At 33.7% G+C, this 16154-nt stretch overlaps 2 protein-coding genes across 2 annotated transcripts; both read right to left on the reverse strand.

Annotated features, from left to right (window-relative positions):
* Positions 1 to 600: 600 nt before the first annotated feature.
* Positions 601 to 2488, reverse strand: LOC133309662 (two-component response regulator ORR24-like; the record flags this gene model as incomplete). Its single annotated transcript, XM_061510461.1, has 6 exons — positions 2353 to 2488; positions 1634 to 1792; positions 1387 to 1520; positions 1215 to 1287; positions 908 to 987; positions 601 to 810 (listed from the first exon to the last, which is right to left on the reverse strand). Coding segments are annotated over exons 1-6 (792 nt in total), but the record flags the coding sequence as incomplete, so codon positions are not given.
* Positions 2489 to 5942: 3454 nt separating this feature from the next.
* On the reverse strand, positions 5943 to 14358 carry LOC133309653 (two-component response regulator ORR23-like). Its single transcript, XM_061510451.1, has 7 exons — positions 14223 to 14358; positions 13504 to 13662; positions 13257 to 13390; positions 13085 to 13157; positions 12778 to 12857; positions 12470 to 12679; positions 5943 to 6107 (listed from the first exon to the last, which is right to left on the reverse strand). The coding sequence occupies exons 1-7, from the start codon at positions 14356 to 14358 to the stop codon at positions 5943 to 5945; spliced, it is 957 nt and encodes a 318-aa protein (XP_061366435.1).
* Between the last annotated feature and the right edge of the window lie 1796 nt (positions 14359 to 16154).

The following is a 16154-nucleotide window of genomic DNA, read 5'->3' on the forward strand; positions in this document are numbered from 1 at the left end:
ACGCTGGTAATGTCCTTATATATGATAAAAGCCATTTGGAAGTTTTCACAATACCATATATCACGTGGAAAGGATAGCTACCTATTTAATTAAAATCCAGATCCAAAACCCATTTACCCGGCTATCACATTTAGACATAGGCATATTCATAAAACACCCCTTCCCAAACATGGTTATATCAGAGACACACATATCACTTACCTATCAAAATCTCCAAATCTCCCAACCAAACACCCCCCAAAAGTATTGTTGCTTGCGTTCTTTCTGTGACAAATTAAAGTTGCTTCTTGTCCAATGGCTAAGACAAAGCTATTGGGTAGCATATTGGTAAAAAAAAGTAAAAAGATGTAACTAGACTTCATTGAGGCTCCAGGAGCTAACTTTGGTTTCTAACTGTTAAGAAAGATATTTCGAAACATTGACTTTTTTCACGAAAATGCATCAAATGGATGTTCTCTGGCCTCTGCAAACTGCAATGCAGAGTCCTATATAGATCTATCATACTATTAATCTTGCATTCGGTCTCTTCAGCTAATTCCGTGGTATATATATGCTATCACAAAAATCAAAGTCCCAATCTCCATTGAAGGTTGAGTTTACTGGACTATGCCCTTCTGAATCAACAACACCATTCAAGGGAATCCGGGAGTCTATTGAGCTACAGATAACATCATTCTGATTTTGGTCATCCCTTCCTTGAAAATTTGTTTCCCCATAAGTATTTGTAATGCTACTCTGATTCCCCCATTGCAAGGATTCAACTTGTTGGGCTGACTTAGAGCTAATCCTTTTAAGATGAAGTCTATATTTCTGCAACAATTGCAAAAACCAATAAGGTTTAATTTCTTAATGAAAAAACTTTGGTTTTATTAAACTAAAGCAGTAGTAAGGATGAGAAAAAAAAAACCTGGAGATGGCTGGCCACATGATCCCTAGTAAGTTGCTTCTCAACATTCATCAATTCAAGAATTTTTCTAGGTACTGCCTCTGCAACCAAAATAAACCAATTTAGTAATGGAACACTCATGACACTGCATAAAGCATATGTAATGATAATTAATGCATGATATTTCTCCCAGCGGCACTTATAATAAGGAAGGCTATTTGAACAAGTATTCAAAATAATGTTGTACAGAAAAGTATTGCTAAAATAAAAAGGAAACATCAATTGATTAAGCTCTTATAGCATTGTAGAGAGAGAGCGAACAACATACTGTCAACCCCTAGCTTAATAACAGCAGCAACAAAACTACGATGAAGCTCTTCGGTCCAAATAACTCGAGACTTCTTCTGGGTTGATGTTGATGTTGAGGGATCCATTTTGTTATGACGTATCTTGGGCTCCTCATAGTCATTGTGGTAATCTTTATCATGCTTCTTTGGGACAATATTCTTACTCCTAATTACATGCAGCCATATGTTTTGCAGCTCCTCGATTCTCACAGGTTTTGCCAGATAATCACAAGCTCCAAGTTTGATTCCTTTCATGACCATGTTTCGGTCATTATCTTCAGACGACACTAAAATACAAAATTTAATAATGTTAAAGGTTCATCAAACAAGTAAATGAAGTCCCAATATCAAATAATATATTAATCGGGTGGATAAATTGAAAAAAATGCTCATCACATACATATGACAGGTTGGTCCATCAAATTCCAACATTGCATGAGTTCAAGCAACTTAAATCCATTCATTTCTGACATGTGGACTTCGGTGATTATCAGGTCAAACTTGCTTTTCTTTTCTTTCAACAACTTCAGTGCTGATACTGCATCTGTGGTCACGGTTACTGCAAGTGCATAATTACAATAAAAGATTTGTCACATAAAAAACCAACTGAAAATACTAGCAGACTCAACTTGACAAATTCAAATTTATTAAAAATAAACAGAATATATGTTATTGTTCCAATAATAATAACATATAGAGCAGTCATCGTTGCACATAACCTCAAATTATTTCTCCAGAATTCAAATAAACACTCATGAGGGCAACTTTAGGGTCCCTCTTGGATGGAATAGGTTATACGTTCCACTACTACTATGGGTTTCTTGTTAATGCACAAATGGGTTCCAAGTTAAATGCGGTCATCATCGATAAATTTAGAGAAAGGAAACTAAGATTCATAAGTCACTAACATTTGTAAAATGGAATGGGTGTACCACAACAGAACTTGTACCTCAGCCTTAATTAAAGGATTTTATAAATCAAATAAGCAGAATTTTCATGACATTCCGATGCAATTTGTGCATCAACAGGACTTGTTAATGCACAAATGGGTTCCAAGTTAATTGCAGTCATCATCGATCAACATTTTCAAGAAAATAAAAAAGAAAACAAGTAACATACCATCATATTGACACCGTCTGAGCAAAGTCTGCAAAGTGAAGAGGCTCAATGGGTCATCATCAATAGCAAGAACACGCATTCCTACTGGAAACTCGTTTCCAATTTCATCAGTGTCATGATCCTTCACCACAGCCATTGCCAGAGTATCTAATCATAAAAATATATGTCAGTGCAAACAGCTATGAGTTAAGCACAGCAAATGGTTATCTAATCAAAATTCATAATACCTAAATTGAAACACTGACACAGCATTGATCTATTGCCAATTTACAAATTAAAAAAAAAAAAAAAAAAAAAAAAAGCACAACTTTTAACATCTCAACACCAATCATTACTCAGATTCAACACAGACCCAACATAGATACCATTAAGAAAAAACCCAATTAGCCATTTTACCCACATGGGTATGTTAAAAATCATACATCTTTAGCGAAATCATGGGTCCTGAAAATGCAAGAACAGGGACATAGGAAGAAGGGACAAGAACAGGGTTTGTGAAAACGCAAACAAAGAAAGAGAAGAGGCACAGAGAAGATGTTGACTTACCTTTCTTTTCTCTTTTGATACGAGGAACGAAGAACAAGGACAATAGCCAATTCAAAATTTTGCGGGAAACTCCGAACAAGAACAAGAAGAAACCTTTCTTGATTGTTAGTTACTCAGTCTCACTGTCTCACACACTGTCTTGAACTTCATTGGTTGTTATTACATATATATATATAGCATTTAATTCAATACCGTATGTCGGTTAATTATAAATATAATATTTTTTTTCAATACCGTTGGTGGGTTAATTCAAACTCCGATTTCTTCTCTCCGCGAAATTCAAAAAAAATTTCTTGATTTTCTTGAATAAATATAATATTTAATTTAGCTACTAATAAAATTAATTATAATTACTTATTCATATTATTTTCAAATTTATTAAAGATTTTTTTTAATAAAAATTGACACTAAATTAAGAATTTTATAGTAATATTTATTAAACTCTTAGCTTCATGTAATGGAAATAATTACTATTAAAGATGTTAGATTAATACCCTTTTTTTTCCTCTTGTGTGCTTAGGATTAAAAAGTTGACTAAATACTAAGCAAATATGAGAAGAAAAAAAAGGTTGACTAAATTGTGAACAGCTTTTGAAGAAGATTAAAAGAAGAAACTTGCTATATTTAACTATAATTTGTTAAGTATGGATAGTATGACACTCAATCTCTATAACTTATTATTTGACATAATTTTTATTTTATGATATGTCTTCCCCTTTTTCCCTTACTTAATTGGGAAAATTTATTTTCTTTTCAAGTATATAAAGTAACTTCTCCTTTGAGGCATATAGGAATTTCCATTTGTCATATGTTATATAAGAATTATTTCCCCTCCCTTTGGACTATCTTTTATCCGAATACGTGTCTTGGACCCACTTAACGGTCCATAAGTTCTATTAGATTTGTGCTTTATTTAATAAGGAGTTTGAATACTACTCAAATACTTTCACCTTCACGTAAACCTTCTTTATAAATAATTGGTTCAACTACAAAGGTACACACTTCTAAAACTCTTACCTCCTTTACTACTATTGCCCACACGCACCACCTCACTTAAGCTTCTCGTCTAGCTCAATTGCTTGTGCACAAAGATATATCATCATTCGCAAATATCTTCTCCATAGATACCGCTGATACAATTATGTGATATTAATCATAATCCTATCGAATTAAATATTGACACAATTTGTGGGAATCAGTAAATTTGGATTCTCATCCAATAATGGCAAACACCTGCAATGCAGCGTACAACCACTCGCCATTGTAGCAAAATGCATCTTAATAACAGGAACAACAAAATTTGCAACCATTATTCCCACTATCAATGCAAAAGGGGCAAATCACATGGATGTTAGTGAAGGAAATATCACATTTGTCTCTGCCCAACTAGCCTAACCCACTCCCTCATTGTTGCACACTAACTTGATCCTATCCAAGCTGCAGGGGCATTACTGATGCAACATTTGGATGACATTTAATGCCACATTAGTGAGCACCAGAGTGAAAATATGGGGCAACAAGGTAAGACACAACTATAGTCTTTGCCTTCTTACTCAGTGAACTAACCTCGGATTGGTTCAACACTCTACCACGACACTACATCATCTCATTCAAGGATCTCTCCCATAAATTCTTACTCAGCTTTACAACTAGCAAAATACATCCGAAGTCATCTCATACTTTGTCTTAAATCTATGAAGAGAAGGCGAGCCCCTTCATGTTAATCTAAACTAATTCAATGCAGGAGCGATATATACAGGTCCACAACTTGGATGAAAATGTGCACTTGCACCTCCTTGTTGCCTGTCTTCAATGTGGGTCGTTCTCCACAGTCTCTGCACAAGACTGTGGTCAACAATCTAGTCGAGTTCAAGGTTCAAATCCTCCAAGTATGTTGATGTGCATGAAAATGAAAGGCAAACACTGAATACGAAAAAGAATTCTCCCTTGCTAGTGCCGTGAACGAAAAGGGCGACAAAGTAAAAGAAACCCTGAGGCTCACCCTAAGAACATTGACATATGTCCTATCGAAGGGAAGTATGAAGTTGAAAGACCCAAATCCATCCAAAGCTAAGATAAATTTAAAATGTTTGGTGTGGTTACCACAATAAGTAGCCTTAAAAAAAATAGAATAGGTAACTCTACTATCATAATCATCGTTAGTTTTTTATTATACAACGGTAGGAATCAAACACCCAACAAATACAAATTACTCAAACCCCTCACTACTAGACCAATTATAATAACTTTAATCATCATTATCTTTCAATAAAAGAGTTTTGTTGAGCTAAGAATATTGCTACACGTGTGTACTACAAATTTAAACATATTTGTGGAATAATAATTAATATAAGTATGAGGTGATTTATGTACTCGGTACGCCTAATGTTACTGAGATGATGACGTTAATATTTGAAATATATTATGTTTCTTTGCAAAATTAATATGTATTATAAATTTAACTTTATTTTTTTTGTTAAATTATTGAATACTAAATATAATATACACTACATAAATTAAAAATATTATATAATATCAAAATGTATCCTAACGTGTCAAAATTTTATATTTTTTAGAATTAACGTGTCATATCATGCCCCGTGTCGATGCAACATAACGTAGAAATACCACTTTCGTCAAAACAAAGAATCTCTAATATCGCCTAAACGGTTGATAACCTAAACAAAAGCTCAACCTACGAACCATAAAAGTAAAAAATAAAAAAAAATAAAAAATAATGGACACTATTTAAAGTGAAATGACTGCTCAAAAATTACTATATACTGCTAGCCATTACTAATTGACTATATCAACGCGTCCCACAACCAATAGAACATTGCTTAATGGTCAAGAACTCATGTTTGCAAAGCAATCCAGTATAGTCACAAGTGAAAGTATTACATATTACAAACAGTAAAATACATCAACCAGAAATATGATTGATAGCATTCGCAGGGAGATATTGATATTAAAAAAATAAATTAAAAAATCAGACATAACATACACCTACACTGGATAATACATTGAAAAAAAGGTTAGAAACTTCATGTATACAACTTCTTAAGATCATCTATGAATTTGGCTTTCAGCTGTTCTCTCTTTATCTTGAGGGCAGCAGTGACTAATCCAGATTCAGGAGTCCATGGATCCGGAAGCAACTTAATCTTTGCAGGAATTTCAGATTTATCCAGCTTTGCAGCTTTTGCAACCTGAAATAAATAAAGGAAAATGAGCCATTAACCATGCAGGCTGCAGCACGTACATTGGTTATTAACTTAAAATATAGTTACCTCGTTACATCATAAATAACACTCATTATACAGCTTGGCAGATCTAAACAATCATTTCTACAAAGTTTATCCTTCTAGGATCACTACAATTGAAAATAATGCCTTGTCACAGCTGTGATAAGTGAACCAGGAGGACACAACCCCAAGTGGATACTTCCTTTAACATTGATGTGGGGAAGTGCAAGTGCGAAAACACATTTAAGTGCAAATATTTCATAAATAATTTTACAGATTTTGAATGTGGCCAACTGGGTATCCTGTTAGAATATGTGGTTATTTAATGTTAACAAAAAGTGTGGTGATTCCACTGTTGTGTTGATTTTTTTTTTGGTGTGTTCATTCATTATATTTTGCTTTTCCTTCAATGTCGCTCTCAAGATAATAATGAATAGATGAACCACAGCCAAATAATATTCATATTGTTATGAACAATAACAACGACAACAAGCCTTATTCCACTAAGTGGGGTCGATTTCATGGATCAGTCGATGCCTTTTGGCTCTATGAAAAACACTTCTCAATTAAACCATTTAGATAATTAAAAGTAATGTCATGTTTAATGGTTTCCCTTTAAGTTCTCTTGCGCCTTCCTCTACCAATTTCTTTAAATCAGACCATCATTATAATAACCCTAATTTTATAATTTTGAAATTAGAGGATTATTAGGAAGACCTTAGGATCATAAATGGAATGAGGATGAGATTCTAAGAATTTTGATATCCATAGTGATAGTATTCTACCCAGGTGGATTTTCATCTGTTATTTTTTACTGCTGACGCAGTAACAGTTACTAGAATAGCTCCAATTTAACAAATTTGAGTTAAAGAGCTATTTTGATGATATGATTATCATAGATGAGGTTAGTATATGAATTGATGAAGTTTGATACCCATATTGGGGTATTTTGGGAAAGTCACTTCGGCCGGTAGAATTCCGGAACGGGAAAAAAGATGAGAAAATGTAAAGAAAGACCAATATATGCCTAACAAGTCATAATTAGACCAATAATGTTAAAGTTAAAAAAATTATGAAATCCGGGCACAGTTAAGAACACTGGTAAAGACTACAGTGCAATTAAACAACAGTAAGTGGATCTGTGATCTACTAATCAAATTTTTGAGTTAGGAACATGATAATTAAACAAATTTAATATTAATTACTTAAAGTTAGAGTCTTTAGTGTTTTCGGGTAGAGAATTGATAACAGTTCGGATAAAAATTACACCGGGTGTCACTAAAGGGCAGAAAGTCACTTAAGTGACTTGGTCGAAACCCTATAAGACTAGGGCACCCTCCTATTTAGCCATTGCAGCGCCTCCTTCACTCTCTCTACCATTTTGAATTTCAAGTTTTCTCCTCCTTCTCTCTAGATTTCCACCATCAAAACTCCACCAAATCACTAAACTTCCTTCACAAAACTTGTTCCTCTCATCCTCCTCTTCAAGAACATACCATTTTGGTTCTTGGAAACCAAATTTTCATGGTAAATCCCTCCCCAAACAGCAGCGGTCTTGAGCATTTCCATGCCATGGAGATGATGTTTTGAGTTCTCCTTGAAGAACACCACTTTGGTGTTTATTTCCTTGAGTTTTAGTGTAAGTTCTTGAATTCTTTTCTTGAAAAACCTCACCTTTGAGATGTGTTCTTCTGTTCTAACTTTGGGTCTTTGTTAAAGGTGTGTTCTTTGTGGAAAAGATGCATCTTTGTTGAAGAAAAGTGGAAGCTTAAAGCCTTGAAGTTAACTTGAAGAAGTAAGCATAGTTACTTGAAAAAATGGTGACCAAAACCCTCCCCCACCCACCTATATGATTCGGCCAACATGTGTTCACTATGGAGTTGATGTTTTAAATTGATAAAAATTGGTTCTGGATGTTGTAAAGGGTGGACAATCATAAGTGGGACCAAGGGAAATGTTAAAAATGCAACCTTTGAGCTTAAGAACACTAATTTGATTAAGGAATGGATTTAAACCCTAATGACACTATCATGTCAAATCTGCCCTAATGAGTATAATTAGGATTTTATGTTTAAAATTTAATTAAAAAGTGGTTAGTGGACTAATTAAGTGTAGGACTTAATTAACTAAAGAAATGGTGAAGTGGTTAAGCTAAAAACCCTAATTTACACTCCAATGCAATTCGGCCAAGTGTGGACAAATTAGGGTTAGTATGTTAAATATTGGTTCAGGACCTAATTAGGATACTAATCAAGGGTTAAAGTGAGGTGGACCATGCATAATGTATTAATTAACTATAAACCCCTAAAAATGGACCTAATTAGGGTTTAGAAGCACTAATTCTGTAATTAGTGAAATTAATAATTAACTATAAAACCCTAAAAATGGACCTAATTAGGGTTTAGAAGCACTAATTATGTAATTAGTGAAATTAATGAACTAAGATCTACGTGACTGTGTGAATGCATAAGTGACCTAATAATATAAAAACCCTAAAATTAAAGTAACCTAGGGTTCTAATCAAGCCTAATTAGGGTTTACTCATTAAACCTAATTAGGGAGCTAGTTAACAACCTAGGCTTAAGACTAGTCTAGGAACACATGATCATGAAAGTTAATGAAAGAAAATCCTAAGGAATACTACCCTATACAATTCGGCCATGTGTGGTTTTAGGTGCAAAAATTGTACTTAAGGATGATTTAGGGTTTAAAGTGTGTTTAAAGCTTAAATCCACTTGCAAATTGAAAATCTAACCTAGGGTTTACCTAAGGATGTAATTTCGATCATGAGAAAATAGGATGATTTGGAAGTGCTGAAAATAATCTAAGTTACCTTAGTGGTTCTAGAGTGTGATTCTAAGTTTATGTAAGGTGCTTAACCTATATGGTTGATTGTGTAACAAGTGAACACTTCATAATGCACTAAAAATATATAAATATGGAATAAATGGTCTAGACTTGTAATGGGCATATTATTGGCACATGAGTATGAAAAGTGGAATCATTAAATGATTAAGTCTTGTATATGACTTGATTAAGTACTATGTAATTAATGGTGTGAATGGTTCCTACTCTACGTGTGCCTAGAGAACCTTGCGCTTGAGGATTTATTTGGAGCATACGTGTTATATTGGAGTGTGGGCTTGTGCTAAGCTCCTGATTTTGGTTGCTCCTCTCTCTTGTGGCCCCACCATGATGGTGGGCATTATGGTTGAATTGTATGAAAGTATGTGATATGTGGTATATGTGCATTCATTCACATTCATATAGATATTATATGATTCTTGATATTTTGATGATGCACTGATGGTGTATGGTATGAGGTTCCTGGCTAGTGAATATGTATGTAAACTGCCTATGGCTTGACCCTGGGAGTTATTTCATACTACAGTTTGTGTTGACTGCCTATGGCTTGACCCTGGGAGTCACACTAGGCATGTGGGACATGTCAGTTAGCTATTCTTGGGAAGAGCCCTTGAATAATTAACCAGAGGATGAATTATGATGCTATGTTTATGCTATATGTTTGTTATATATGCTTTATATTTGACTTATCATGCAGGAAGTGGGCTCAGGGGATTAGAGGATCCTCTTAGAACCTTGAGCTTACTGAGATGTTATCTCACCTCTTTTTGGGGATATCATTTCAGGTACCCATGGTAGCAATGAGCAGTCTAGGGGCAAGGGCCCAACTACGGATTAGTGGATTGAGGCTACTGTTTATTTTACGTTATTATATTGTGATATGGCATGAATATCAGAATTACAGTATGAGTAATTGAGAAAGAGCATAATTACCTTAATTGCACACCTATAGTCGTGAGGTTTTGAGCCTAAACAAAAAATTATTTTTTGTGTGCGCTTCACTGTTGAAAATACTTCTAGAACTTTCTTTGTTTCTCCTTAAAATAGTTGTTTACATGCACGATTGAAATGATTGAGGCGTTTTGTTGTTTTAGCTACCTAGCCAAATAGCTAATCATTATGATATCCTTTGTTTAACCCTTTGAGCCTAAGCCTTTTCTTTTCTTAATAACCTATGTTTTATTTAGCCACTCCACATACACATTTACCCTAAATAAGATTGGATTGTAGAAATTTCATGGTAGGGTGTAAACATGAGAACTTTATCATGTAATTCTATGTGGTGAAAAAGGAGGTTAGGTGAGTTGAGCAAAAACAAAGGTTGAAAAATGGTGAAAAATAAAAATATTTATTTTTTATTCTATTCAAATAAAAGTGTTGACAAATATAGAAAATGAAAACGAAAAAGAAAAGTATTGGGGGTTGAAAAAGAAAAACACAAAAAAAAAAGTGCTAAAAAAGAACAAGGAGTAAAGAGGGAGAAAAAGGATTGTTGTTTAAAGTGTTTACACTTCACCATGATCTTTCTATGTTTCAATGTTTCAGCTAGTTATCTTTTATTTATCCCTCTTCTAACCATGCTCCATTACAACCTGAATAAAGACCTATTGATCTTTTATGTATGTTAATTAACTATAAAGAGTGAGAATATGATCAAGCGTGAAAGTTTGAGTGAAACACTTACCCCTTAGACAGATGAGTGATGAGTGGAATTAATACTCCAAGTGAGGGGTGTGTTTTAAATTCAGTTTTCTATACTTAATTGATTGATCTCATGTTGTGATTTTATGACCTGCCTGATTTCTTAAATTGCTTAGTTGGATGCGTGTTCCTAAAACTCTAATGTTTTTAACGAAGTCTGATCATGTATGTATTGATTTATTGTCTGAATCTTACATTGAGCATATAGTTATTGAGTAGTATAATATCTTTTAGAGAAAATGTTGATTTTCTTTTCGGTCATCTCCAAGACATAGTCTCTAATTATAATTAAATCCATAAAAACGAAAAAAAAAAGGCTAGTTAAAAGTAATTACTAAAGTTTAAAACAAGGGGGTGTTTGGTTGAGGGTAAATTTTATGATATATAGGAAAATGTGATGTATAGGGAAATGGTTGGAGGATTATGTTTGATAGGATTATGTATAAAAAGTTGTTTGGTTGAAAAAAATTTGTATGGGAAAATTAAGTAACTTTTATAAAGTCTATGTTTGGTTGTAAGTAACATATAGATGGGTAAATGCACTGGGTATTACAAAAATAACCCTGCTGAGAAAAAAACCATCAACCCATGCTCGATTTGTTTTTTTTTTCCCTTACCTTACCTCGCAGCCCAACAAATCGTAGCTCAGTGATGCATATTTTTGGGTTTCAGATTACAAACACTAACATGGTCAACACCTGCAACTTGCATGTTACTCTCCTTCTTCCTCTGTGCAAGTTTATTTTTTGAACAACTCTCTGAGCGTTACTTTTTTAGGTACGACTCTTTTTTACTTTGGCGCTCAAAAGTAGGGGTACGCTGGTAATGTCCTGATACAATGATAAAGTGATTTCGGTAGCTTCTTCACAATACCATATATCACGTGGGAAAAGGATAGCTACCTATTGGACCAAATTGATGTCAAAACCCATTTACCCGGCTATCACATTTACATAGGCATATTCATAAAACACCCCTTCCCAAACATGGTTATATCAGAAACACACATATCACTTACCTATCAAAATCTCCAAAATCTCCCAACCAAACACCCCCCAAAAGTATTGTTGCTTGCGTCTTTTCTGTGACAAATTAAAGTTGCTTCTTGTCCAATGGCTAAGACAAAGCTATTGGGTAGCATATTGGTAAAAAAAAGTAAAAAGATGTAACTAGACTTCATTGAGGCGCCAGGAGCTAACTTTGGTTTCTAACTGTAAGAAAGATATTTCGAAACATTGACTTTTTTCACGAAAATGCATCAAATGGATGTTCTCTGGCCTCTGCAAACTGCAATGCAGAGTCCTATATAGATCTATCTCATCGTAAGCATAGGTCTATCTTATAATTATTATTGTTATATAATAATAAGTGAATGCTATTTCGTAGGGCATTACTTGCATTCTTATTAGTTAAAACTCGGGTTTATTTATCATAATAATTACCTTATTGTTTGCTTATTGACCATTAACGAGTTTGATAGAAAAATAAGTTTGCCCAAAATTAAACACCATAAACTTCATAAATGAGTTTGATATCGGGTGCAGCGAAAACAATGCATTTCAAACAATTGGGAAATCCCTTGCGTCAGAAATATAGAATGAAAATTTTACCAGAAGACAGAACAAGGAAAAGAGGATAAATGAAGACATGTCACTCTACAAAATACTATTAATCTTGCATTCGGTCTCTTCAGCTAATTCCGTGGTATATATGCTATCACAAAAATCAAAGTCCCAATCTCCATTGAAGGTTGAGTTTACTGGACTATGCCCTTCTGAATCAACAACACCATTCAAGGGAATCCGGGAGTCTATTGAGCTACAGATAACATCATTCTGATTTTGGTCATCCCTTCCTTGAAAATTTGTTTCCCCATAAGTATTTGTAATGCTACTCTGATTCCCCCATTGCAAGGATTCAACTTGTTGGGCTGACTTAGAGCTAATCCTTTTAAGATGAAGTCTATATTTCTGCAACAATTGCAAAAACCAATAAGGTTTAATTTCTTAATGAAAAAACTTTGGTTTTATTAAACTAAAGCAGTAGTAAGGATGAGAAAAAAAAAAACCTGGAGATGGCTGGACACATGCTCCCTAGTAAGTTGCTTCTCAACATTCATCAATTCAAGAATTTTTCTAGGTACTGCCTCTGCAACCAAAATAAACCAATTTAGTAATGGAACACTCATGACACTGCATAAAGCATATGTAATGATAATTAATGCATGATATTTCTCCCAGCGGCACTTATAATAAGGAAGGCTATTTGAACAAGTATTCAAAATAATGTTGTACAGAAAAGTATTGCTAAAATAAAAAGGAAACATCAATTGATTAAGCTCTTATAGCATTGTAGAGAGAGAGCGAACAACATACTGTCAACCCCTAGCTTAATAACAGCAGCAACAAAACTACGATGAAGCTCTTCGGTCCAAATAACTCGAGACTTCTTCTGGGTTGATGTTGATGTTGAGGGATCCATTTTGTTATGACGTATCTTGGGCTCCTCATAGTCATTGTGGTAATCTTTATCATGCTTCTTTGGGACAATATTCTTACTCCTAATTACATGCAGCCATATGTTTTGCAGCTCCTCGATTCTCACAGGTTTTGCCAGATAATCACAAGCTCCAAGTTTGATTCCTTTCATGACCATGTTTCGGTCATTATCTTCAGACGACACTAAAATACAAAATTTAATAATGTTAAAGGTTCATCAAACAAGTAAATGAAGTCCCAATATCAAATAATATATTAATCGGGTGGATAAATTGAAAAAAATGCTCATCACATACATATGACAGGTTGGTCCATCAAATTCCAACATTGCATGAGTTCAAGCAACTTAAATCCATTCATTTCTGACATGTGGACTTCGGTGATTATCAGGTCAAACTTGCTTTTCTTTTCTTTCAACAACTTCAGTGCTGATACTGCATCTGTGGTCACGGTTACTGCAAGTGCATAATTACAATAAAAGATTTGTCACATAAAAAACCAACTGAAAATACTAGCAGACTCAACTTGACAAATTCAAATTTATTAAAAATAAACAGAATATATGTTATTGTTCCAATAATAATAACATATAGAGCAGTCATCGTTGCACATAACCTCAAATTATTTCTCCAGAATTCAAATAAACACTCATGAGGGCAACTTTAGGGTCCCTCTTGGATGGAATAGGTTATACGTTCCACTACTACTATGGGTTTCTTGTTAATGCACAAATGGGTTCCAAGTTAAATGCGGTCATCATCGATAAATTTAGAGAAAGGAAACTAAGATTCATAAGTCACTAACATTTGTAAAATGGAATGGGTGTACCACAACAGAACTTGTACCTCAGCCTTAATTAAAGGATTTTATAAATCAAATAAGCAGAATTTTCATGACATTCCGATGCAATTTGTGCATCAACAGGACTTGTTAATGCACAAATGGGTTCCAAGTTAATTGCAGTCATCATCGATCAACATTTTCAAGAAAATAAAAAAGAAAACAAGTAACATACCATCATATTGACACCGTCTGAGCAAAGTCTGCAAAGTGAAGAGGCTCAATGGGTCATCATCAATAGCAAGAACACGCATTCCTACTGGAAACTCGTTTCCAATTTCATCAGTGTCATGATCCTTCACCACAGCCATTGCCAGAGTATCTAATCATAAAAATATATGTCAGTGCAAACAGCTATGAGTTAAGCACAGCAAATGGTTATCTAATCAAAATTCATAATACCTAAATTGAAACACTGACACAGCATTGATCTATTGCCAATTTACAAATTAAAAAAAAAAAAAAAAAAAAAAAAGCACAACTTTTAACATCTCAACACCAATCATTACTCAGATTCAACACAGACCCAACATAGATACCATTAAGAAAAAACCCAATTAGCCATTTTACCCACATGGGTATGTTAAAAATCATACATCTTTAGCGAAATCATGGGTCCTGAAAATGCAAGAACAGGGACATAGGAAGAAGGGACAAGAACAGGGTTTGTGAAAACGCAAACAAAGAAAGAGAAGAGGCACAGAGAAGATGTTGACTTACCTTTCTTTTCTCTTTTGATACGAGGAACGAAGAACAAGGACAATAGCCAATTCAAAATTTTGCGGGAAACTCCGAACAAGAACAAGAAGAAACCTTTCTTGATTGTTAGTTACTCAGTCTCACTGTCTCACACACTGTCTTGAACTTCATTGGTTGTTATTACATATATATATATAGCATTTAATTCAATACCGTATGTCGGTTAATTATAAATATAATATTTTTTTTCAATACCGTTGGTGGGTTAATTCAAACTCCGATTTCTTCTCTCCGCGAAATTCAAAAAAAATTTCTTGATTTTCTTGAATAAATATAATATTTAATTTAGCTACTAATAAAATTAATTATAATTACTTATTCATATTATTTTCAAATTTATTAAAGATTTTTTTTAATAAAAATTGACACTAAATTAAGAATTTTATAGTAATATTTATTAAACTCTTAGCTTCATGTAATGGAAATAATTACTATTAAAGATGTTAGATTAATACCCTTTTTTTTCCTCTTGTGTGCTTAGGATTAAAAAGTTGACTAAATACTAAGCAAATATGAGAAGAAAAAAAAGGTTGACGTAATAAATTGTGAACAGCTTTTGAAGAAGATTAAAAGAAGAAACTTGCTATATTTAACTATAATTTGTTAAGTATGGATAGTATGACACTCAATCTCTATAACTTATTATTTGACATAATTTTTATTTTATGATATGTCTTCCCCTTTTTCCCTTACTTAATTGGGAAAATTTATTTTCTTTTCAAGTATATAAAGTAACTTCTCCTTTGAGGCATATAGGAATTTCCATTTGTCATATGTTATATAAGAATTATTTCCCCTCCCTTTGGACTATCTTTTATCCGAATACGTGTCTTGGACCCACTTAACGGTCCATAAGTTCTATTAGATTTGTGCTTTATTTAATAAGGAGTTTGAATACTACTCAAATACTTTCACCTTCACGTAAACCTTCTTTATAAATAATTGGTTCAACTACAAAGGTACACACTTCTAAAACTCTTACCTCCTTTACTACTATTGCCCACACGCACCACCTCACTTAAGCTTCTCGTCTAGCTCAATTGCTTGTGCACAAAGATATATCATCATTCGCAAATATCTTCTCCATAGATACCGCTGATACAATTATGTGATATTAATCATAATCCTATCGAATTAAATATTGACACAATTTGTGGGAATCAGTAAATTTGGATTCTCATCCAATAATGGCAAACACCTGCAATGCAGCGTACAACCACTCGCCATTGTAGCAAAATGCATCTTAATAACAGGAACAACAAAATTTGCAACCATTATTCCCACTATCAATGCAAAAGGGGCAAATCACATGGATGTTAGTGAAGGAAATATCACATTTGTCTCTGCC

The sequence above is a fragment of the Gastrolobium bilobum genome, unplaced genomic scaffold (genome assembly GCF_033153095.1).
Source record: "Gastrolobium bilobum isolate Gb01-03AN ecotype WA unplaced genomic scaffold, APGP_CSIRO_Gbil_v1 utg47230, whole genome shotgun sequence".
In the NCBI taxonomy this organism is placed as follows: Eukaryota; Viridiplantae; Streptophyta; class Magnoliopsida; order Fabales; family Fabaceae; genus Gastrolobium; species Gastrolobium bilobum.